The 24,985-nt window shown below is 44.9% G+C and overlaps 1 protein-coding gene across 3 annotated transcripts in view; it reads right to left on the reverse strand.

Moving 5' to 3' along the window:
- Nucleotides 1-24,985, reverse strand: part of LOC135903126 (hemicentin-2-like) — a 578,389-nt gene that overhangs the window by 349,906 nt on the left and 203,498 nt on the right. For all 3 annotated transcript variants that reach the window (XR_011511029.1, XR_011511030.1, XM_070530708.1), the window contains exons 7-9: nt 20,567-20,905; nt 2,160-2,434; nt 1,534-1,702 (exon numbers count right to left, since the gene is read on the reverse strand). Coding sequence is in view for 1 of the 3 variants with exons in the window: in XM_070530708.1 (XP_070386809.1) it covers nt 1,534-1,702; nt 2,160-2,434; nt 20,567-20,905 (783 nt within the window). In the remaining 2 variants the exon portion in view is untranslated. The remainder of the gene's footprint in view (nt 1-1,533; nt 1,703-2,159; nt 2,435-20,566; nt 20,906-24,985) is intronic.

A 24,985-nucleotide genomic window follows, 5' to 3' on the forward strand; every position in this document is an offset into this window, starting at 1 on the left:
GCCTAGTGGCTAACACTCCTGAGCCCGAGGGCGCGCGATCAAATGCCGGCAGCGGTGGCCGCATTTCGATGGTGGTGAAATGCAAGAACGCCCTTGTGCCGTGTATTGGGTAGGCGTTGAAGAACTCAAGTTGGTCAACACTAATTCGGAGTCCTCCGCTTCGGCGCGCCCTATAATCAAATAGTGGTTTTGGCACGTAAAACCACAGAATTAAAAAAAAACGCTTGTCTCTTGCAGCTAGCTTTAGAAAATATTAATCGATAAGGGCCGCCTTCCAGACATTGAAGGGGCTGGTGGAATCAATCACATGATTACGTAAATCAGGGCCGGTATAAGGTAAAGATTTTGTTCCAATGATTATCCTCTTCGTCCTTCATCAGTCGGTTGCCCATATGTAGCCAACGGGATCAGTCAACCGTGAACGGTAGATGATAAGAAAGAAATTTAATCGAGCAAGAAGAATTGTTATATAATAGAGACCCAGTCTGCGACTTACATGGAAACTTGAGCTAGTCTGAAATAAATTTTAAGCATAAATGGTATACGTCGACATCGCGCGCGGATCAGATGAAACGAATCAATGCACCCTTAAATGGACAGAGAACCACTCAGAACATGAATCGAGATAACGCTGCTTATGGAAAGATTGCCTGTCGTATTGGTTAAAACAACTCATGTTTTTCTCACTAATCACTAAACGTAGATTAATATTTTAATAACGCACTAAAAGTCGCGAAAAATGACCTTTAACGCCACACACGGCAAAAACAAGATGCATAAGAGGCCTATCATGTGACCTACTATTAGTGTACCTGGTTCCTGGTCTGTTTATTAGTACTGAAATGCGGTACGCTTTTTCCTCTCATAAGTTTTGCCTAATTTACAATGTGCCGGTAGTAAAAATGTGGCGCTGCCTTCCCCTTCGTTTTCGCTGAGAGTTGGCTTGGCTCGTCTATCGACAGAACAACGACGACGGGGGCCAGTCAGCCACGACGTAGCCGTGCACTTCAGGAAAATCGCGGTAGAAATATAAGAAAGGTCTGTACAACAACGCAAATCACCAGCTTTTTATTTTCGAAAGTGGTTAAACCAGAAAGGTCAAAACGTAGGTGGTTAACCACAGTTGTACTCACTCCTGTGAAAGCAGAACGATGGGCGGCTTTCCCAATTTGCGAGGTGGGCTGTCGGCATCGCTCTCACTTCTGAGCGTTGCTGGAGGAGGGGCTCTTTCTTTTTTTCAGGCTGCTCAGATCGAAAAATTCTGCTTTTCAAAATATCCACGCGCTTTTGGCAGTAACCGCTGCAGGTGTAAACACTACAGAGGGCGAGGCTTGCGTTGCGCCATAAAAAAAAAAAAACTATAGGTCCGAAAATTGGTTGTCAGTACCTTTAACGTTCGCCAAGGACAAACTGCTACAGGTGACGCCAACTGCTACTCAAATAGTTGAAGCGTGACCGCGAAATCGAGAAAACACGTGATGGGAATGCAAACATGCACGCCTCGGAGCAAACAGACTTTCGGCGAATACGTGCCTTTGTCGAGCAGAGCTTCAGCCGGGGGCAGAGTGCAAGCGTTCAGACGGAATGGCCTACTGCGTCCCTTGGAGTTGGCCGCGAACACGCGAGCCTCGAACTCGGTGCCCGGCCACAGCTGGCCGACTCGAAAGCGTGGTTCCGGACCGCTCACGTTCCGCACCAGCACCTGCAGGCATAGCAACGCGTACCACGTTTGAACGCACCCAAATGGCACTTATTCAAATAGTTAAACTTTTAAATATATTCTACTCTAAACATTTCGAATACCAATGCATGTACTAATGTAATTAATTCAGTTTATTTAGTAAGGTTACGGCAATTCAATTCATTATTAACAAGAATTCTATTTTTACCGACATCCATTACCGCGAGTAGTGTGCTGTCAAATAAACTCTGCATCTTTGCTGCGGTATTTTAAAGAAATACTCCCACGAAACATCTAGTACATATTCTATAGTTTTTCGAAACGATGTATGTGCACAGTACGAAAGCGCGGCCTCGTATACAGGGTTTCCTCTAGGCGTCTATAGTGTCGTGCTTCTTGCTTAGTTCCCGGGAAGCGATGCTCAACAAGCTAACCACAACGGTTGGTGTTCGCAGGAACAAGATTGAGCTCGTGGTACCTGGTGCTGAGACGCGGAGACGCCTCTCTGCATCGACGAGCCTTCCGGCGGCCCGTAGACTTCGAGCACGTAGACGAGGTTCTCGGGGGGACGCGCCAGCAGCGAGGGCCTCTGTGCGGCGGCCACCAGCGAGGCGCCGCCTGCCGTGCCAGGCGACTGGCCGCCGCCGCCGGCCGCCGGAGCCGATGACGGCGAGCGCACTTCACGACACTCGACGGAAAAGCTTCGCTCGGTCAGGTTGGTGACGCTGCAGTTCTCCAAGGGCTCGGGAGGACCTGCGCAGTGTTTCGAAGCGCCAGGGACGCCACCTCTGGAGCAACATTTCTGTGTACTACTTTGCGACTACGGAATCGTGCAAAAGCCCAGGAGGAGTGGGGTGCGACTTGGTGTGAACAGTACAACGAGCGATTACACGCCACACATGAATCACGGTGTCGAAATGTCCCGAAAGCGTCTAATAGTTGTGCGTCCATGACGAGCCACATGACCGACGTGCGGGTGTGACACAGTGACTTTCGTGTCAGTAATAAATAGCATTTATTTGAACAAGCCCGAATAATAATAATAATAATAATAATAATAATAATAATAATAATAATAATAATAATAATAATAATAATAATAATACACATGCCGCTATCCTTAATTCAAGGGCACTGAAAATGGTCAAGGCTTTGATGCGTACCAGACCCCTGACTATAACTTTGTAGTGCTGCTTAGCCCAGCACTATTGTGGCAAGTTCACTATCACATTATTAAACAAGAACTACGGATTATGTGACTTTTTAGCTTCGTCGTCAATTTTAGGGTCTGGTTCCTTTTACGGGCCATCGACCTTCTAGAGTTTTGCTCACCGTATGTCGTCACAGTGACTCCCAGTCTGTCAAGTGGAAGACGTCATGAAGCTCTCTACACAGTCATGTGTAGAAAGCGCATAATTTTTGGCAGAGCCATGTCAAAGGTGAGGTATTAAAATAAATCGCAAGCACTTTAGGTACATGAGTAGACCAGGCATCAAGATTAAGCTTCGTGATCGAGTGCATAGAATGTGCATCATAGTAACACGCAGTACTTCTCGTTATTCAACTCACAGAAGAAAAAAATAATCAGAAGCGACGAGTAATGTCCCCTCTGTGAACGTCGGGTAAGAGGAATAACCACCTAAACTCGTATAGCTATGGGACATTTAACACCTAAGTTAGGCATTTGGTTGGAAATAAATGCTAATGATTTTTTAAAGTTATGTAGATTATTTCAATTTTATGGACTCACTTGGCATTCATTTGGCTGAACTTTGTAAAATATGTGGTTTTAAACCAATTCTTGAGAAGTGCACGTTTTTAGGACGTTACAAGGAGCTACGCTCCCGAGAGATAAGCGAAACATTTCAGATATACAAACATGGTGATTCTTGTGTAAGCGCACCTTCCACATCTCTGCACGGCAGTGAACTAAGGTATCTATTGAATGTGTATTGTATTGATTGAATAGCAAACAGCAGGACATTATCAGTAAACACACCAATAAAAGAAAAACGAATCGGAACATCGTATTGAGAAAAATGACGCAGGCAATAATTCTACACGAAATTGCCCAACGCTAGCCAGCACCGAAGAACTTGATTTCTACTCCAAAAACAATAAATGTAAAATATTGGTAAATTGCTAACAACGGAAGATATGCAACGTACGCTGAAAGTGAAAAAAAGAAAGAGAAGAAAAACACAAGAGTGAATCTTTCTAACAGTAGTGTTAGGAAAAATGAATGAAGGAATACGTTCGCTACCTCCAGCTACCTCCAGACTCCGACAAGAATATCCGTGATATTGAAGAGGGTTTAATTATCCTAGGTTCTAAAGGTGCCTTGAATTGAAAAGCTTCTCTCGAACTGTCATGTCAAACCGTTGCGAAGTTCGTAATATATATATATGTGTATATACATATATAAATATATATATATATATATATATATATATATATATATATATATATATATATATATATATATATATATATATATATATATATATATATATATATACACATGTGTATATATATACATATATGCGCTCGTGTGTGTGTGTATGTATGTGTGCGTGTGTGCTTACAGATGTTTGTTTGTTGGCTTCTTATGAGAGGATTAATAAAAATCGGGCCCGATTTCGGAACCGAGGGGCCCGATTGGTATTAATCATGTCATAAGAAGCCAACAAACATAAATCTATAAACATACACACACAGATATATACACACATACACACAGCTGTACCCACCCTGTTACGGCCAAGACGGCCAACAGTATTTGAAAATAAAAATAAATATATATACAGGTACTCCCACATAGCTTGAGCCAAAGTTTTAAAAATAAAAGGCACTCCGTACGAGAGTTGAACTGAATGCATAACGTTGGCCCTGACCTAGAGTTACTCAGGCTATTTTTATTATCCCCTTAACTAAAGGATTTGTTATGTTTAATTAATCAACTATTTAAGTATTGACTGCAGACCCCAAGTGCGATACGCAAAATTGTAGAGCACCTTGAGAAACCTCTGAATAAATTGTTTCCGACCCGATATATCTCACGTGGATCTTTTTTCCTCGTTGCAAAGAAAGCCCGCGAAATATGAAAAATATACCACGTGACGGGGCACTTGCGCACTGTTACTGTGCTGCTCTCGAGCGTGCGATGGATGAACAAGTTCGGCTGCAGCGAGAATGGTCCGCGACAGGGCGTTATGCCTGGTGTAGGTATCTGGGCAGCGGCACTTATCGCATGACGGCGCAAATGCACGCTGCTGGCCGAGCGTTGCCGACCTTGTTCATCCATCGCACGCTTGAGAGCAGCACAATAACAGTGAGTAAGCGCCCCGTCACGCGGTATTTTTTTCATATTTCGAGGGCTTTCATTGGAACGCGGAAAAAAGGACCACGTCAGATATATCGTGTTGGAAGCAATTAATAGAGAGGTTTCTAAAGGTGCCCTACAACTTTGCGTTTCACACTTGGGGTCTGCAGCCAATACTTAAAAAGTTGATTAAATAAACAAAACTAATGCGTTAGTTAAGGGGAAAATTAAAAGTAGCCTGAGTAACTCTAGGCCAGTGCCAACGTTATACATCCGGTTCAACTCGCGTCCGGAGTGCCTTTCATGTTTAAACCTTTGGCTCAAGTTATGTGGGACAATCTGTATAGAGGCAGCTGCTATATCTCGACGCTTTATTCAGCAGGGCCGCTCACTGAAGAGAGTGACGCTGGCGATGACGATAAATATTCCATGTAGATGAAGAAGATGAAGGCTGAATATATAATGCTCACAGTATGTCCCCCGTACGCGGAAGCGGCTAACCTGGCCGCTGGTTATGGAAGTGAACGGCGTATGAAAGTCCTTAAACGCGAAACATGCACACTCTCTGTGGAACGACAGCGGCAGTCGAAAGGCATGATAAGGGAAGTGCGCGATAGTTCACTGGTGAAGTTTGTTCCCGAACAGTGTAGGGCTCCATAAAAGAGGCTTGAAACTTTTCGCGTAATCTACGAGCTCGAACTGAGCTCCACAACAACGCTTCATCTCCAGGGCGGAAGGAAACGACACGGTTGGATGCATTATAGCGAATTTTGCGGTCTTATTGCCTTGCGTCGATGTTGAGGCGGGCGCGGTGACGACACCGGGCAACGCGCGAGATGAACTGCTCACATACCAATGTCGACGAGATCACTGGGACACCAAAGAAAGATACGTCGAGGAGGATGGTTGGTTGACGGCCATACACGAGGAAAAATGACGAGTACACCATAGAGCGTTGCACGGCGGTGTTGTATGCGAAAGTGACGAATGGCAGAATGACATCCCAATTCATGTGGTGAACGTTAATGTTCATTGATATCATGTCGGACAGCAGGCGATGAAAGCGCTCTGTGAGGCCATTAGTTTGAGAGTGGTAGCTGGAAGTCGTCTTATGGTGTTGGACGTGCGGAAGGACATCGTCGAGGAGCCTCGGCAGACAGGTCTTGCCGCGGTCACTCAAAAGGACACGTGGGGCTCCATGAAGTAAAAAGATGGCTTCCAACAAAAAGGCCGCCACGTCCGCTGCGGACCGTGAAGGTAGTGCGGCTGTTTCAGCATACCATGTCAAGTGGTCTACAGACATGTTACTGTCCATCAATTACCGCCAGCTGATATGGCTTGCGGTCCATACAGGCCTATACCAACGACTGCAAAAGAAGCTTCAGGAGGCGGCACAGGTTGGAGCAGTCCAGCCAGAGGTGATGCCAGTCATTTGCGGTGTTGGCAGCACGAGCAGGAAGCCACGTTTTTTCCTACGCTGGTTGCAAGTCCAGGCCAAGAGAAGCGGCTGCGGATGCGCTCAAAGGTTTTATGATAACCAAAGTGACCGGCCGTGGGATCTTTGTGAAAGGTCTTTAGTATCTGGGCCCAAAATGACGGGGGAACGACAAGAGCCCAACGGCATTCCTCGGGATGAAACATGTATAAGTATAGCGTCGAATTTTCGATCTTGAAGTTCTTCAACTGCCGACGGAGCCGAGTGTTAGCTGGTCAAGATGATGATATGCTGCTGTGATGCGAAAGGCTTCTTGAGATGTGTGACATCATGCAGAAGTCTTTATTACTTTTTGCTCATGTCTAAAGTATATAGCTTTGGCGGTTTTACGAATAAAGATTTGTTGAAGTCAGCGCCTGTGTTGTGTCCTATCTTCTGTACTAGTCTTCTGAGCTGTGCAGACATGTAGATATTGAATCGCAAACTCGCCCAAGCTTCCACTTTACCATCCTACTCCACAATCGAGTGAGTCACATTAGTCGCCTGCTAGCGTCCATCCTATTAAGTACTTCCTGCTTGCTTTTAATCGCGGCCATTGGAGTCATGCGTGACTTATCTAAAGCAGCGTAAGGGTAGTTTCACATGCAATGGAAGCTTTATAATATGTTGAAAATCAATTGCTTCAGTGAAGGCGACAAGAAAATAGGAACCCTGTGAATAAAGGCTTTGCTAAAGCTGACAAAAAGCTCGTTTTCGCGGTCTGATTTTTCACCGTTAACAGCAGAGCATAAAGTCTAGTCTGGTTGCGCTATTTCTGTTTGAAAGGAATTCCGTCTCGAGTTATACAAAAGGAATGCGCGGTAAATGAAATATTCGGCAAGCTAGCAGAGAGAAAAAGAAAATACGGTTTTGTTGTCATCAGGTTCATTTGTAAGACGAACACTTCTTGGCATAAACCTGCTTCGCAGTTTGTTCGGACATTTTTGTTTGTGTAGCACCGAACGCATAGCTAGGGTATAGTGGAGAGGAACGGAGAAGTAACTTTAGTTTCATTGTAACCTGATCAAAGCCCCGACGCGTCTGCGAGTTTGGCTGAATTAGTGTAGGCGAACAGTTTTCCCTTAAGATTAAGAGTTTTGTTGGTTTGTTTATTTTTTGTTCCGCCTGCGAGCGAACACATGCAGGCTGCGTAAGCAGAGCGCAGTGTTACTGTGAGCCAAAAACGTCTCTTTCTTTCTTTTCTTTTTTTTCAACCAGGGAGCCAGTGCGCCTTCCGCATCTCTCCCCTACGATCCAACCAATAAATGAGCGGCGCTGGTGCGGGAACAGGGGCAGCGCCCTTTCAAGGTTGCTTTCTGCGCCCAGCGCCCGGTATTTTCTTAAACTGTCGATAGAACAAGACATTCCTAACGAAGTTCGTTAACGATGTCTTCTTTAACTAATTAGTGCCACGCAGACAAAACAACGCAAATAAACGCGGCCGAGCCAGCATTCTTTCTCTAGCTCTGCTGCAGAGGGACGGGGAAGAAAAGGAAGTCCTCCGAGGACAGGGGATAAAGGTACACGACGTCTGTTTCGTTTCTCGTGCTACTCAAGTCGCGAGCAGGGCACTTCCGGCAGCGTGTTTTCCACGTGCATGACAGATTTTTCACGCGGGATAAACTGCGAAGACCCTGCGTGCGAGAAGTGGCGTGCAGCAACGAGCTGTGTTATGCCGGGGCTTCGCACCGTGTAGACTCGACACCGCTGTCGCGCTCTACTAGCGTCAGAGAATAACGCCGGCGCCCAACGCTATTCCCGACGCGTTAACGACGACTTCAGCGAAGCCCAGGCGCCAGCCGAAACCCTAATCACGGGGGACTTGCGGAATCACATTTGTGTCTTTGCATATGTGAACGTTCTGGTTCTTCCTCCCTCGTTTTGTTCCCTTTTCTCTTATGGAAATCCGATTTCAGCCTGTCTTACAGCGGCTGATGTCAGCGCCCTGTCACATTCTATCACCCGAGTGACAGCAGGAAACGCAGCCACCTTCGGGGCACGTCGTGGTCGAACTTCTGCTCGCATGAACAAATATCTCTTCCAGACGTCTCCCTCGAGGAGCGTCGCCTGCACTCTGCTTTTTGTCACGTGAGAAGGGGCCAGAGAGAGCCCAGAATGTGCCTGTTGTTGGGTTTATTAGTCAAATATTTAGAAAAGCGGCCTGCTCAGGCACAGTCTTTAGTATGATACGTTGGATGAGAGTGGCAATGACCTCAACGGGACGTATTATTCACTGGCTCTGGCAGAGCTGACTGCAAGTTCAGTTCGGCGTCAGCATTATAGTACAACTAAAGGAGCGCAAAGAAGGACACGGACAAGACTAATCAACAAAAGCGCTCGTCTTCGTGTCCTTTTCTGCGCTTTTTAAATATTACTGCATACCATGAACCAACTAGCCCAGCAGCGAGCCGTGTTAAGGGGTAAGCAATAAAATGCCAACATGCTCAATGCCCCTCGCCACATATAAACAACCGCTTCCTGCAACATGACTCTCCTCATATAAGAAAGAAGAAGAAAAGGAGAGAATGAGAAACTCTCGCCACGGGCCACTGGAATGCGTGCATTCGCGCAAATCACTCCAGAGCGTCCGTCGCTAAAGCGCAGACTTAGTTGAGCGAGCCGTTACCGGAACAACAAGCCACTGTCGATCTGCGACACGCAATCGAGGTTGGACCCAATTACGAGAAGCACAACACGCGAGGCCAATTAGCAGGACATTAGGGACGTTTCCGGCGAACCGGACAGTCTGCCTCTTCAACGTCCTCGTGGCTCCTTCTTCTGTTTCTTTCCTCCGTTTGTCTCTCGGACCACTCCTCCAACCCAGCAGTGAAGAACACGCAGCAGGGCCGCGTGCTTCTGCCGAGTACGGAACCGATTCCGAGCTCTTGTTCGTTTCCGTGCCCGGCGCGCGCCCGGCGCGTAGCAATGCGTGATGGACGACAGCGTGATCTCTTCGGCGCGCCGCTTCTCTCCTGACGCGTAGCAGCAGCCAGCGCCGCCGAGGGAAGCGCGTGCTTTTCCGCATGGCACGCCTGTCAGACTGCCGAGAACGAAACAGGAAACGGGCGCTTACGGCTGCGCCACGCGTGAATGAGCGCATGCTTTCCGCCTGACGCCCGCCGATGTTTGTCGTACCGTAAAGAAGGAACACAAACAAAGAAAAAAAGTGCTCCGAGGCGCGTTTTGTCGAATCCGCGTTGGGAGACGGAGCGAAATGAAATACACGCGAGTGCAAAAGTGCTCCGGTATGAGTTGCTGCTACTGCTGCTGCGGACGAACCACCGCGCTCGGATGAATGCTTGTTGTCGGCTCGCATGCGTGTGCCAGACCTGTATAGTAAACACCATGCTTTCGGGTTTTAGAAGTGACGCGCCTCTCTTCCTTTTTTTCTCTCTTAAAGTATAGGGCGTTATCGAAAGGTTATTTGAGTACAAGTTTTCTTTTTTTCTTTCCTTTTTTTTATTGAGGAACAGGGACTTAGTGATATAGCAAGATATGTTTATATGTCTAGCCCGAAACACAATAAGATACCTGCATAATGCTGACACCACTGTGCTGCTGTCAAGCGAAGCTGGTTTTCCGCCGCCATTGTGCGGGACAGGAACCGCCACTGCTTAGAAGCCGGTCATCGGCCGCGACGTGTTAATTTATGTTTTGTGCTGTTTCTCTAGCCTTGTTGCACTGAAATTCGACATGCCGACATACTGCAAGCAGTACGACTACGTGTGTAGTTCCGGCTGAAGGTATACATAAGTACGCGAAATTCAATACTGCGTTGAATATACCGGCTTCACCTGTTAACTCGGCCGCTCCGTGGCGGTGCCGACCATTCGTCCGTATTTCATAATGATTGTAACAGTTAAGTGCAGTAACTTTTATTCACAAAGAGACATGTACACATTACAAAAAAAGAAAGTCACCGATACAAATACAATCAATTATTTCACTATTGTAATTGATTACAGTTAGCAGTTAATACCTCACGGAAGTAATTTTACAATTAGTAAAAGTAATTGATTACTTCAAGATTACTTTGCTGGCTACTTTATTAACATTGCACAAATACAGTAAATAAAACGAGCTGGCTTGTCCCTTTCAATGCATCCTCTGCGCTTCACACGTTTACTTTCTCTAACATTTGCTTTTCAAAATTTTATTCGGTAATCTTCCCTCGTTTTCTTTTTCTGATTTTCTTTTTCTCCTTTTCTTCCTTTCTTTCTTTCTTTCTTTCTTTCTTTCTTTCTTTCTTTCTTTCTTTCTTTCTTTCTTTCTCTTTTTTTATTTTTGTGTGAAGATACCTGCAGCGACATTGAAAGATCTCTTGATGTGCATGCTGGAGAGAAAGGCCTGTGTTGGAACGTACCAACACCTCCCGCATCAGATTGTGGTTACTCGAGGCAACGGTGCTCGGGTCTGTGTCCTCTATGAATCGCAGCGCTTCATTCTCGCTGGGGCGAGGGGAAAGCGTTCGCGACAGGGCCAGTGAAAAGCTGAAATATCGTCCATAGGCAATTCCCTCATATAAGTAGCCATCGATATCGAGCCATAGGAGCGCAGTTACCGGCCGACATCTGATGAACTTCCTACCCGACGCTCTTCACTCGTTAGCCATTTGACTAAATGAAATGGGCGTCAGCAACCATTCACATTCCTTGAAAGGTGACAATATATGTAATGTAATAGAACAAAAAGCTGCAGGTTATTTAGCCCCAAAATTACTGTTCGTGTGTTGCAATCGTAAAAATAGGTCTATATGAGTCACATATGCATTCCACAGATGGAAACATGTGCGTTTAACGGCCAAGAAGTTGTCGGTATCAGAGAAGTCACAGACTGCACTAAGCCATGATGAAGAATTGAGCAGCAGACCTCACGGCCTATGCAGGCCGATTAAAAACGCTTCCAGGAGAAACAGAAATTTATTATAAAAAAAAAAGCTGAGAGGTCGGACTTCCACGAGAGGTGAAAATCGGCAAGCCTGCCATGTTCAGGTGATCGAAGCGCAGTTGGAGAGAGAGAGAGAGGTAAGAAGAAAGGCAAGGAGGTTAACCAGATGGGAAGATCCGGTTTGCAACCCTAAGCCGGGGAGCAAGGGGAGTGGGAGGTAAAATGATAGCAAAGTAGAGATAAAGTACGCTGATTGTGGGAAGGAGGTAACCCACATGCACGTTTTCATTCCTTTTGACACTGTAGTTCCTGTCTAATTTAAGTGCTCAAAGGTGTGTCGCCTGTTAAAGCTTGTTTCGTCGAAAATGTAACTGGTTACATGTAATTGGCCATTATGAAAAGTAATTGAATTACACTGAGCGACAGCGAGTAAAAAAGTAATTGTTAAATTACAAAATGACCAGAAAACGTAACTGATTACACGTAATTCATTACATGTATTCGTTACGTGCAAGTCTGTTCCCCAGTTACTCGATATATATAAAGGAATATGTGCGGCACACACCATGGCTAGTTATTAGTTTTCTACACTCATGAATTACAGCGCCGTCGTGTGCACGAGCTGTATCACTCGCCTAAAGCCGCGTATAGGCGACAGCCAGTCACGTTTCTAGACCCGCGCTATGAGATGCGGGGCAACGGTGGCTACGAAAAGCTGAGCCATTATAGTGTGGCCGAATACTCTACAGCGTTTGCTAAACCACACTTGGGCCACGCGGGGTTGCTACACCAGTGAACAAATGTCGCAACATGCAACGCCTCTTAGTTTGCGCCCTGATTTTTTTACTGTTCGCTCTGATAGAATACGGAATGAAGCAGGACGCCACAAAAGCTGTAACTCCTGCTGTCAAGGGCTCTCCTCATCGTCGCTATCGCTTTGTATATAGTAGTGAACGACGTGTTCGGAGAGCAAACGCAGGAGCCTTTACCAAGATATTACACCTCCGCCGTTGCGGGGAACAAAGATTGTGTTTTTATGGTCATGTTATGTGGCGAACGCGCCACGTTATAAGAACACAAAAAAGTCAACGAGACTTGTGGCAGACCGCGCGTGAACCACCAGCTTCCTACGCGCGTCCTGCGCTCGCCCGCGCGTCTTTCCTTCACGATGGTGTCGACAGCCCACTGCGCCCACAGGGTTGTCGGTATTACGCAAAAGGTCTAGCACATAGGAGGGAATTAAGATGATGGCCTACTTAGTTCCTACCCGCCGTGGTTGCTCAGTGGCTATGGTGTTCGGCTGCTGAGCACGAGGTCGCGGGATCGAATCCCGGCCACGGCGGCCGCATTTCGATGGGGGCGAAATGCGAAAACACCCGTGTGCTTAGATTTAGGTGCACGTTAAAGAACCCCAGGTGGTCAAAATTTCCGGAGTCCTCCACTACGGCGTGCCTCATAATCAGAAAGTGGTTTTGGCACGTAAAACCCCAAATATTATTACTTAGTTCCACTTACTACTTCTATGTGCTACTACAGCCTACTTAGTTCAGTTATGTCTAAATGCTTTCTTTTTGTAATTTGAACAACTGGCGGCGAATAACTGGAATAGTTAATTGCAACTTCGTTTTAAAGTATCCTTTGAATGTGATAAACTCCCCTCGGTCAAATGAGAGTAAAATGTACATGAAGAGCGCAGTTTAAAACAGCGACAGACTGCACCGTTCTTCGTAGAGTTTATACGATTTTGCGCCAAGTGTTATTTATATATGCAAGAAACAGCCGTAGAGGCTCCCATAAGCAAAGGGCGGAAAATGCAATCAGCACCTCGCCCATTATATAGGTCATTGTTGCAAATAAAAAGTTCAAGTTTAATATCAGGGCAGGTGTGTTCCCGTGCGCTGCCATTACATTCGAAGGCATGGTATCCTATTTTTGCTCGCTACTCGCAGTGTGCGACGTCGGATGGAGCGCATATAGTAGCGATCGATAGCAGGAGGAACGCTGGAAGTGCCAATTTAGTAATCAAGCACAAGCGGGGCCGAAATTAATATTGAAGTCCCGAAGGCGATACTGCAACTCATTAAGCATTTACGAGCGTCATCTGGTGAAAGTGCTTATAACTCTAAGCTCTTAAACGGGGACGTATGTCTCTCCACTACGTCTGCTCATGCATTCTCTGATTAATTATGTCGTTAACCCGGGACAAAAAAAATAATAATAACAAGAACAACAAAGAAAAAGAGAATCCGCGTCATTCTTTTTTAAAGTTTCAATCGTCTTCATCCTTTTTTTTTTCATTCTTCCACGCACGGAAATGAAAGTATGAATTGCTGAAAGCAACAAAGGAAACAGCGGAAGTGACTGCAAAGGCGGCGGGCACACGCGTCCACTACACTGCGATTTTCTTGCCCTGTCGGCAAGTCCGCAGTGGCGCCTCCGGCACATGTGTCTCGTGAGGAGATTAGCACGCTAGACTCCGGCCGTTAATCCACAAGACGCACTGAGCACAGTACGGCGCTGAAGGAACGTGCCTAGCATGCGTGAACCGGATCAGTGGTTACGAAGGAGCGCGCTCACCGTGCGCTGACCACGCCCACGTTGAGTTGAAGTCGTTCCACACGTGCCCGGCGTTCGCAATTCCCGCGTGTGCTGGTTGTTTAGTAAACACAATGCGGCCGTTTTACACACGTGGCCTATAGGTGCAGACAATCCGCGTGTGGAACGCACGTTATTCCTGCTTTGAACGGTTAGTCAGGAATCGCGATACTTAGGTATACGCTTGACGCGAAAGCGCACATTCTTTACTGCGTATTCTGTTCTTCTCTCTTTCCTCCATGGGCGCACATTGTGTCCGTTTGGAAATGGAACTTTAGCGACTTGAGTTGTTACTAAGAAAACTAGGCTGGACTTCATCACTTGTGCTCTCGAAGGAATTCAACGGGTCCCGTTAAAGAGAACATGCGTTGCCAGTGCGAGAAAAGACGCCGGAAAAACTCAAAGCTAAGGGCACTGTCGCAATGGGCAACATGTCGGCCAACAACGCCATCATGGTGGCTCTGTCTTGCTGAAGCAACTAGAATTGCTAAAATGTACATTCTTTCAGTGTTTCTAACAAGTGTTGTTCATTAGGCGTAACAGGCTCCCTGACAGCATGCTACTCCGGGATAACGTTGACCATGCACGTTGCCCAGTGCAACCGCGCCTTGAAACACGGTGATCCTTTCAGGCAGAGGAGGCGCACTATCACCCGCGTTTATTAGCGACATAAGTGAATTGACAATCGATGTCAGGCAAAACATAGAGAACTATGATTACAATTGTTGACTGTGTGTTTTCATACCCGTGTCTGCGTTCGCGCTTAATTCCATACCAAACAACATTTCCAGTCATGTGAGGAACGTACCCACGAAGCTAAAAAAAAAGAGAGAAAAAAGCGAAAAGACAATAAATAAAAGAAAAGAGGGAACAATACATAAATGCATATTACAGCGACCTCGAAATCGCAAATACAGGAACTATCTATAAATGACTTCGTGATCGACTCCAGTACAAAATGCATGTATTGTATAAAAAGTTAAATTTTGAAAATGCAGTTGCTATGCAATTGGTCAAGTTGGTGCCAACAAAGAGCGCTGCGAGCTGGAAGATTGAAGTACTTCCAGAGAATGGTGTGAGCCCATCATCAAACCATGGCCTGGAAATGCGGGAATCTTTCTAATTCATAAGTTTAACTGCGTCTTGGTTCTTACAAGACACAGTAAGTGTTATTCTCACCAATGTAAATCATTTTACGCCACCCTTGCTATCTTACTGCTGTGATTTAATCTGTTAGCGTCGTGTTACGTTCCCTTTGTAAGTATCGTTTCATGTACGGCTACATGCTGTAGCAATTTGCAGCGCGATTTGTAACCACTTTCCCATGAGTGTGGTCCCTGCTCCCAGGCACGTACCCAGGGGGGGGCCCGAGGGGGCCCGGGCCCCCCCCGAAATCATGTGGCGTACCACCCCCCCCCCCTCCCCACCCACGCCACCACTCTACAAACATTCCTAAAGCGCCGCCAGATTAATGTTGAGACTTGGCAGCTGTTCATCGGTCAGCCTTATGCTGCTTTTTTTTCACTTCCTTTTAGATGGCGGTAGTTATCGGCCTCTCTTGTAATGTGAAGGACAGTTTTCTCATAGATTCCGCACCCGCGCGATTAACTCGAGATGCGTTCAGTTGTCACCATCTATTCAACCGTCACGCGCATAGCTGTTGCTTTTGTTAGTTCAACCTTCTTTGTTTAGGCTGATCCTGGGACCAGGAGAGGGATGCGGCTGTTACTCAGCTGGTCTGTACTCTCATGGAACGAGTTGGAGCCGGAGAAAGCACCAATTGCGTTTAACTTTTCCTTTTGCTTCATTATTTCCTTAAGTTACGGCTAGCCGCGACGCTGGCAGATGCCCGGAACCATATACACGTGATATGGGTTAGATAAGGTGGGAAATAAAATGATGTGAAAGAGCGTCCATCATGAAACCCTGCAATAACGCTTAAACCCATAAGCAAGATGACTGTCGCCCGTTACCTCGTCCGTTTTTCCACAATTGTATAGCACTTTTCGTGCAAAATTGGAAACTGGAAACAAAAATCGCAAGGAGTTGAGAAATTAAGCGATCTACTAAGGGAGAGAGCCAACGCAACAACCAAACTGCAAGCAAAAGCGAATAATAAAAATGTTAACCGTTGTTTATGAGAATATTTATGGATCAACATCTTTTTATTTAAAAAGGAAGTAGAGAAAACGCCGCCGGAAGTGGAGAATAAATACTTGCTTTGAATGACGCTTCTACAGTTATCGGTCGAACCGCCTCACGTAGCCACTTCTCTGCTGTGCTTATGTGGGTGTTTTCCTAACCTTTCTCGGTGAGCGCAGTACGTCTAGAATCGCATAGTCCTGCGCTCTACGCGGTTGTATGGGACTGGCGGCCGCACAGCGTTACGCAATTCGCTGAACTGTCGAAACTGATCAACAAGACGAAAATAACTGATATTCGAAACTATAACATGTGAAAGACTGAAGAAGCCGTAAAAAAATGACCGCAGACTGAAATCAGTAAAAAAGAAACCTGGCATAGTACAAACCATGATGTATGCACTAAAAGATAAGAGGGATAATATCATAAGCAATCTCGAAGATAAAGTAAAAGCAGCGGAAAAATTCTAAGCTGACCTGCAGTACCCAGAGGAGTCACGATACCTCACTTAAAAACAGTAATGAACAGGATACAGAAACTCTCCTATAACTAGCGATGAGGTCAGAAGGGCGCTGCAAGACATGAAACGATGAAGAGCGGGAGGAGAAGGTGGAATAACAGTCCATTTAATCAAAGATGGAGGAGACATAATGCTTGGAAAACTGACGGCTCTTTATACGAAGTGTCTATCGACTGCAAGGGTCCCAGAAAACTGGAAGAATGCCAATATTATACTAATCCACAAAAAAGGAGACGTTAACGAATTGAAAAATTATAGGACCATTAGCTTGCTCCCAGTATTATATAAAATATTTACCAAAATAATCCCCAATAGAATAAGGGCAACACTGAATTTTTCAACCAAGGGAACAGGCTGGCTTCAGGAAGAGATACTTTACAATGGATCACATCCATGTCATCACTCAGGTTATCGCGAAATCCGCAGAGTACAATAAGCCTCTCTACGTGGCTTATACAGATTACGAAAAGGCATTTGATTCAGTAGAGATACCAGCAGTCATAGAGGCACTACGTAATCAACGAGTACAGAACGCTCACGTAAAAAGCTTGGAAAATATTGCTACATGCGTGTGGTATTTGTTTGAACGAGGCGCGTGGGCGCTATCACTTCAGAAAAGAGGAGGAAGAACGAACTGGGCTCGCGCTGTGAATCTAACCGGTCAGCGCTGCAACGGTTGGTGTAAATATAATCTGTAAATAGTTTCTCGTCTTACTGGCTCGTCCTTCGCGTAAGAATATATACAGAGGTTCTACAGCTACCTTAATTCTACACAAGAAAAGCAGGGAGATACCTATAGGGAATTGGGTCAGACAGGGAGACACAATTTCTCCAAAGCTATTCACTGCGTGCTTAGAAGAATTCAAGCTATTAAACTGGGAAGGCTTAGGAGTTAAGATCGACGGCATTATCTCAGCTACCTTCGGTTTGCCGATGACATTGTTCTATTCAACAACAATGCAGACGAGTTACAACAAATGATTGGAGACCTTAACAGAGAGAGTGTAAGAGTCGGGTTGAATATTAATGTGCAGAAGATGACGATAGTGATTAATAGCCGGGCAAAGGAACAAGATATCAGGAGCGCCAGTCGGCCACTAGAGACTGTGAAGGAGTACGTTTACCTAGGTCAATTAATCACAGGGAACGCTGATCATGAGAAGGAAATTCACAGAAGAATAAAAATAGGTTGGATCGCATACGGCAGACATTGCCAGCTCCTGACTGGAAGCTTACCATTATTATTGAAAAGTAAGGTGTGCAATCAATGCATTTTGCCAGTGCTGACATATGGGGAAGATACTTGAGAATGAGTTAAGGACCGCGCTAAGAGTGATCGAACGAAGATTGCTAGGCATAACGTTAAGAGAGAGAAAGAGAGCGGTTTGGATCAGAGAGCGAACGGGTATAGACGATATTCTAATTGACATCAAGAGGACAAAATGTAGCTGGGCAGGTCATGTAATGCGCCGGTTAGACAACCGTTGGACCATTACGGTTACAGAATGGGTACCAAGAGAAGGAAAATGCAATCGAGGACGACAAAACACTAAGTGGAGCGATGAAATTAGGAAATTCGCGGGCGCTAGTTGGAATCGGTTGGCGCAGGACATGGGTAAATGGAGATCGCAGGGAGAGGCCTTCGTCCTGCAGTGGACATAAAACAGAATGATGATGATGATGATGATGATGATGATGATGATGATGATGATGATGATGATGATGATGATGATGGAGGTGGTGGGCCCCCCCCCGAAAAAAAATCCTGGGTACGTGCCTGCCTGCTCCACTCCATGCATACGTTTTGCAGTGCTGCGCACTGCAAAACGTGTGGTTGCGAACCTGTTTTAGAAGAATACGTCATTCTAAGTCGTAGTCATAATCAGCTTACAAGAGAAACCATTGTAGCAAAAGCTATCATAGGTCTTGGCCATGCATGTGTAAGCTCACCTTCATTATCGTTATCAAGCAATCAATCGGCGTATCTCGGACTGCCGACACAGGCTGTCTGAACATGTTTTTGTCACATGGTTCTTTTTGCTTTTGTTGCTTGGTTTTGTGTTGTTGTCTCTTCATGTCACACAGTTCACTGTGTGTATAAGTAGCCTTCTGAGTCACGAAATAAACCATCAGTTGGAAGTTAGCGCTCACCCGGTTGTTCGTTCCTTTTCATTAGCCCTTCCACTTTCCTTTTTTGCTCGTTCTGAGCTGCGCTACAAGCCTAAAGAAGTAATGACATACCAACTCGCCCAAACTGCCACCTTTTTGACCTGCTCCACTCTGTACCACTCTAGGATTTCCAGCTGTCACTCGGTCATTATCATTTGTTGCTTTGCACCCTGCTAGTTTCCGACTGGCACTCAGAATATTGTTTTTGTTTTTAATTCTGGGGTTTTACGTGCCAAATCCACGATTTGATTATGAGACACGCCGTAGTGGGGGACTCCGTATTACTTTTGACCAGCTGGGGTTCTTTAACGTGCCTCCAATGCACGGTACACGGGCGTTTTGCATTTTGCCCCCATAAAAATGCGGGCGCGCCGTGAACAGCATTTGATCCCGCTACTTCGTGTGTAGCAGCGCAACGCGAAACCACTAAGAAACCACGGCGGGCATTCAGAATTCATCTTTATTCAATTAAATCTATTGGTAGTGTTCTAATTGAATTGAACTTGAAAATATATTAGCACTCTATGAAGCAGTGTTTCTCAAACTTTTCCAGTACATGACCCCTTTTGTCACTACCATGACCATCCCTCCCTCACCATTAAAAGTCTTTTGAAAATTTACATTTTTATGCAACGGCAGATGCACTTATATTCAAATTTATTTAAGAGGCATTAACTACAGCAGAGATAGTTACAAGAAGTACTTGTTAATATTGCTTTAACAAGGCTTCTCTGAACCGTTGCTTCAAGCGAGCCGCGCAAGCGCGGAATCGTATGTGTGGCCACGCTTGCCGCCGCCCACACGGGCCTTAGACCGTCAGCGCGAGCAAGGAGAGTGCACCGAAAAACCGCCATCGGACTCTGTCATCAAAGCCATGCTGCGGCAAATAATCGACGCCCTGCAGCTGGTTCTGACTGATTTAAACACGCCGATGGTGCAAACAGCGGCAAAAATTACGAAAGCTATAGACAGTCTCCTAGCTACACTGCAGTAACCTTTACCTGTGCCTGCGAAGATGACTGTGCTGTGCTGTGAAGTGTGCACGTAGGCGTTGCACAGAAACAGTATGCTGTGCAGCTCTCATCATCCTGTTCATCATACCATCACCCTCCTTCTTCATATCATATCTCTGTTACTCTCCCAAAGCTCTCGCCAGCGTGAAGGCGCAGGCTAGAGGCACTTTACTCAGGCCGATCTCTCCACTTTTCTACCATTAAAAACTATCTCTCTCTTGTTTCAACAATATAAGCTGAACCAAATTTCTACAGTTTTGGCGAGACATAACAGGCTGTGGTTCGGAGGGCATGTTCTGTGCAGTTTCTTTTTTTTTCTTTTTGTGGCGACCAAAGATTTAGATCGTCGTTTATCTGGCCGTCTTGCCGTCCATCTTGTGTTCAAAACTAAAATCACATACTGCATAATAAACATATATTATTACTCTCAAAGAAAACGGCGTTGAAATTGAAATATGGGCCCCGAGACTGAAGATTCATATTTGTTCTAGCAAACCGAATGTAGACAGTTGCACCCTCTATGACCCCTAGAAGGAGGCTCATGACCGATTTATTGGTCAGATAATCGTCTCATAACATATAGAAAACTCGCAAACAATTTACAATTTAGCGTCCAATTTAGCGCCTGCTCATTAGGGGACCTATTGCATTCGAAATGCAGCGTGCACACAGTGCCCACCTGCCTTTTATTTTTGTCGCCATCGCAGCGAGTGCGCGACCAGTGTAGACTGCTGGAAATGAGGCGAGTAGCAGTGAGACTCACCAGCCTGCACGACGTGGAAGGTGCAGGGCTCCCGCTGGTCCCCCATCGAGTTGCTGGCCGAACAGAGCAGCGTGCCGAAGTCACTCTGGAATTGCGGTGTGTACTCGAGCTCGGAGACAACGGTGGGCGAGTCTCCGTCGAGCACGGGCGTGCCTTCCGGGTCCGCCTCGGGCCCCAGCACCACGAAGTCGGTGAGCTCGGTGCGCCGCGTGCTGCTGCTGAAGCTCCAGCGGAAGCGCACCGCCTTAGGCGACGCCGCCACGCGGCACGCGACTCGCACGGGCTCGTGGCGAGATGCCGAGTACACGATGGGCGCCCCTTCCACGCATGTCGGAGCGTCTGCGCGAAACAGGGAAGAACAAGGGCCTTGTGACAACGGCGATGATCGGTGTTAAATGATCACCAGCAACAAACTATCGAGTCTTGGTGCCTACACAAAGCGCTATATTTTGTACAGGTGCACGCGAACGAACTTTTACGAGATTGTTCGCAAGCAAGTGACAGCTGTAGCAAGGTGATTCCCGACGAATGATGCAAGATATGTATGCGATGTCGGCATACTACGTGCCATGGTGTACATGTACTGGGCACTGATGTGACAAATATTGAAGTGGACAGCATCACAGAGACGTGACGTTTTAAGTAAAAAAAAAAAAACTATTGTGGAGCAGGAAACTTGAGACATACTTCTATTCACAGTGTAGGAAACTCAGGGGCAGTGTAAGCCTCAGGGATATTGTGATCGACGTTAAAGACAAGTTCCACAATGAAATGTTTCCGGGCCCCTTACTCATACTTTACGTTAAGATTTAAACTAAATTTTCATAGGCGATACAAGGAACTTGAAACGAATGCTGAAGCAACACACTTGTCATGCAGCGACAAGAAGCGTATCTGACCGAAATAATCGCTCAACACGCACTTCATTTTCTTGACATGAGATCAACGAGGAGAAAGTACGTATAATAGTCATTGAACGCAATCTAGTGTAGCACATTTATTTATTTATTTATTTATTTATTTATTTATTCGATAGTTTGCACTGTGCCACGCCTTCGTCTGTAGAACGATTGCGCATATTTTGAGCAGCCGGGTGGGCAACCTGCCTCCCATCTTTGCATGCTGCCTGTTACGCCGACTGAAGCATAAATAAGTAGTTTATGCTATTACTTTTCATGGCAACCAGCGCTTTCATAAGAAACCGTAACGTCTGCAGGCTAAGTTGCAATTTTTTTTTAATTTGGTGGTCTCTGTTCTTCTGTGTCATTATCATACCCGACCCGCGGACGACCAGACAAGAGTCCGTCGTCAAAAGCTCAACCGCAGGCAGAGTTACCACGAAACACAACTTTGAGGACAGATATTCGGAAGTAAAAAAAAATAAAAAAAAAATTGAGGGACATACTATGGTCAACACATCTTATTCGTAGCTACTTGTCTAACAGGCCTCAAGTAGTGTATCTTAATGGCCAATTCTCTTCTACTAAAGTAATTAACTGTGGCGTTGCCCAAGGCCCTATACTAGGTCCATTGTTGTTCTTATTATTTATATATGATCTACCTGATGTACTTACCACTTGTAACTGTTTGTTATATGCTGGTGACACGACCGTTTACTCATCACATAAATCACTTACCATGCTTCAAGACCCACTTAACACTGATCTTAGCAATGTGTATTCCTGGGGCACAGATAATCAACTTCAGATTAATCCTTTAAAAACAACGTTTGTACTATTTCATAACCGACAAACAGCGATTTCTTCGTACATAACTGTCTCCCTAAATACTTATTTTATACCGACATCCGATACTGTTAAATTCCTGGGTGTTACTCTCGACAAACACTTTAAGTTTAATAGCCATGCCAGCTCGCTAAAAAAAAAAGTTTCATTTGGCATCCGCATTATCATTAAAACACTTGCATTATTCCAACCTCATGTTATTAGATCGTTGTATCATGCTTATATTAATAGTCATTTATCATACTGTTTATATTCATGGATGGGGTAATACATATACAATTCATCTCAGACCACTTGAACGTCTTCAAAATCAGGCAATAAAATTAATGACTTTTAGCTCATTCCGTTGCCATTGTTTACCTGTCTATCAACATCTTAACGTTTTACCCATTCAGCAGCTGTTCTATCACAAGTTGTCACTCATTACATTTCGTATCTTTCATCGTGAAATATCATTAGATAGGCTTTCTTTTGATAACCTCATGAACAAAAATAATACTAGGTTTTCAGAACGCAATCATCTTTTATTAGCTAAAATCAGATCTAATTATGGAAAGTTTACACTTCGTTTCTATGGTATTTCACTATGGAATCGCATCCCTGTTAATATTAAGTCATCTCTTTCATTGCAGTTTTTTAAACAAAATATGAAAAGAATACTCTAGCAAAAGCATCTTTTCATTTGTCATAAATACATTTTCAGAATTATTACATTTTCTTTACATTACTTTTATTATTGTATCGCTAGGCTTCATAGTTCTGTAAAACAACTTGTATTTTTCTGTGTTAGTAATATGCAGAAGAGCCAAATTTTTTGTTACACACTACTAGATATTCCTGCTTATGATTATTTATTTTGATATTACTGTATAACGCTGTTTTTAATACATATCTAATTGTTTTCTATTTATTATAACTTGTTCCCTACGAATTGTATTTCTTGACGCGTTTTTTTCCTCATTTCTTTTGTTTTGTTTGTTTGTTCGCCCTCTACTTGCTGCTCTAACACTCTTATGTACCCACTAATATTAGGAGGTCCCCCGGGCAGTTTCTCACTCTGGGACCTCCTGATGCTGTATATAATATGTAAACCCGTTTCTTGCACAGTCGATTCGTTCGCAATGTCATGTTCTCATTGTACCACAATAATTGAAATATAATCGCGCAATTTTGCAAAGCAATACATGACACGCGATGCCTAGATAACGTCATTGTGGTTTTTTATTCATTAGCCTGCCAGAATATGCGTTTTGGCAAGACATTAACAAGAAGAATAAGGGGAACCTAGGGCTTCAGATTTTTGTCAGTCACAACCACACGAAGCCAACATACAATGAAATCAAGGAAATGTTAGGGAAAAATGACTTTTATATTAACTGAAATGTAGAAATCATGCGGTGAATGAAAGTGAAATTGGACGGAAAGACAGCTCGCCGCCGATGCTCTACCATTGAAGTTCAGCTGCGGCTGTCTCCCGTTCGCTTATGCTGGGTAATTATGTATGCTTGCTACATGCATGCATGTGTATGTTTGAGCTGGGAGTGCTAGCTAGGGCCAGTCAGTGGGCATGGCGGTGGATGTGGCATATGCTTTCAACCACAGGTGTCACGCAGCACGTGAAGTTAGGAGCAGGCAACTGCTCAATGAGCTCTCGTATGCAACCTCATGGCATAAAGTCTGCAAATGTCGGGACCCTCCCTCGCTGTGCAATGAATGACAACAATGAAAGCAACCGAGGGGCTAGATTTTTTGTTAAATGTTTAGTGTGTTTTTATCACACTGCGCCACATACCAATCGTGTCATATGTTGAGTTCAGTTTAATGTGTTTCTTTTTCTTTTAACCGGAACGAGCATCTATATATTTTATTATTATTATTTATTATTTATTAGATGCTGCCAACTGCCTCTTGGCAGTCCAGGCAGGAGTGAGTGCATACAAAGTCGGCACTGCAAGTCAAAATAACGAAAACTTGGGTTACAAGGAACCATAAAAAAATGCTTAAAGATACAGACTATTGCTTCGGGAAAGGCAGCATGTACAAAATTACAAAAATAGGAAAATGGTGATTCTAAAACAAACACGCTTCATTGCAAAGATTGTACGGCAGACACAAATGAATCAACCGAGGATATACAAGCGACTTCTTGCGGTAGAGCATTCCACTCTGCTATAGTTCGAGGGAAAAACGAGAAGCGATAAGCAGTAGTTTTAGTCGGTGGCATCACAATCGTTTTGCTGTGCTTGCGTCTGGTTTCTCTTGTTTTATTGAAATTGATGTATATGTCGGGATCCATTTTTGTTTGTTTATTAACGATATTAAACAAAGTTTGTAGGCGATGCAGTCTACACCGAAATGAGATATTTCTATCAAATATGTGCATACTGAGCAATAATTACCAGCACTCCTGCATTCTAGGAGCATTAACACGGTTTCTAGATAGTGCTTGCATCTTCTAAACATCAGCGCCCGTATTCCCTGAAAAAAAAAGAATGCTTGAGCTATAACTGTTCGCAAGTGCAGATACCAGCCAATCGTGATGTTGGATAAAATATTAACGTAGGCATCCGGCCAACTGCGAACAACGCATATGAAAGGAAAGCTTAGGGAATTGTGTATGAATTCGGTGACAACACTTTCCTTCTCAATACCCGCTAAGTGCCAGGTATTACAC

The sequence above is a fragment of the Dermacentor albipictus genome, chromosome 1 (genome assembly GCF_038994185.2).
Source record: "Dermacentor albipictus isolate Rhodes 1998 colony chromosome 1, USDA_Dalb.pri_finalv2, whole genome shotgun sequence".
NCBI lineage: Eukaryota > Metazoa > Arthropoda > Arachnida > Ixodida > Ixodidae > Dermacentor > Dermacentor albipictus.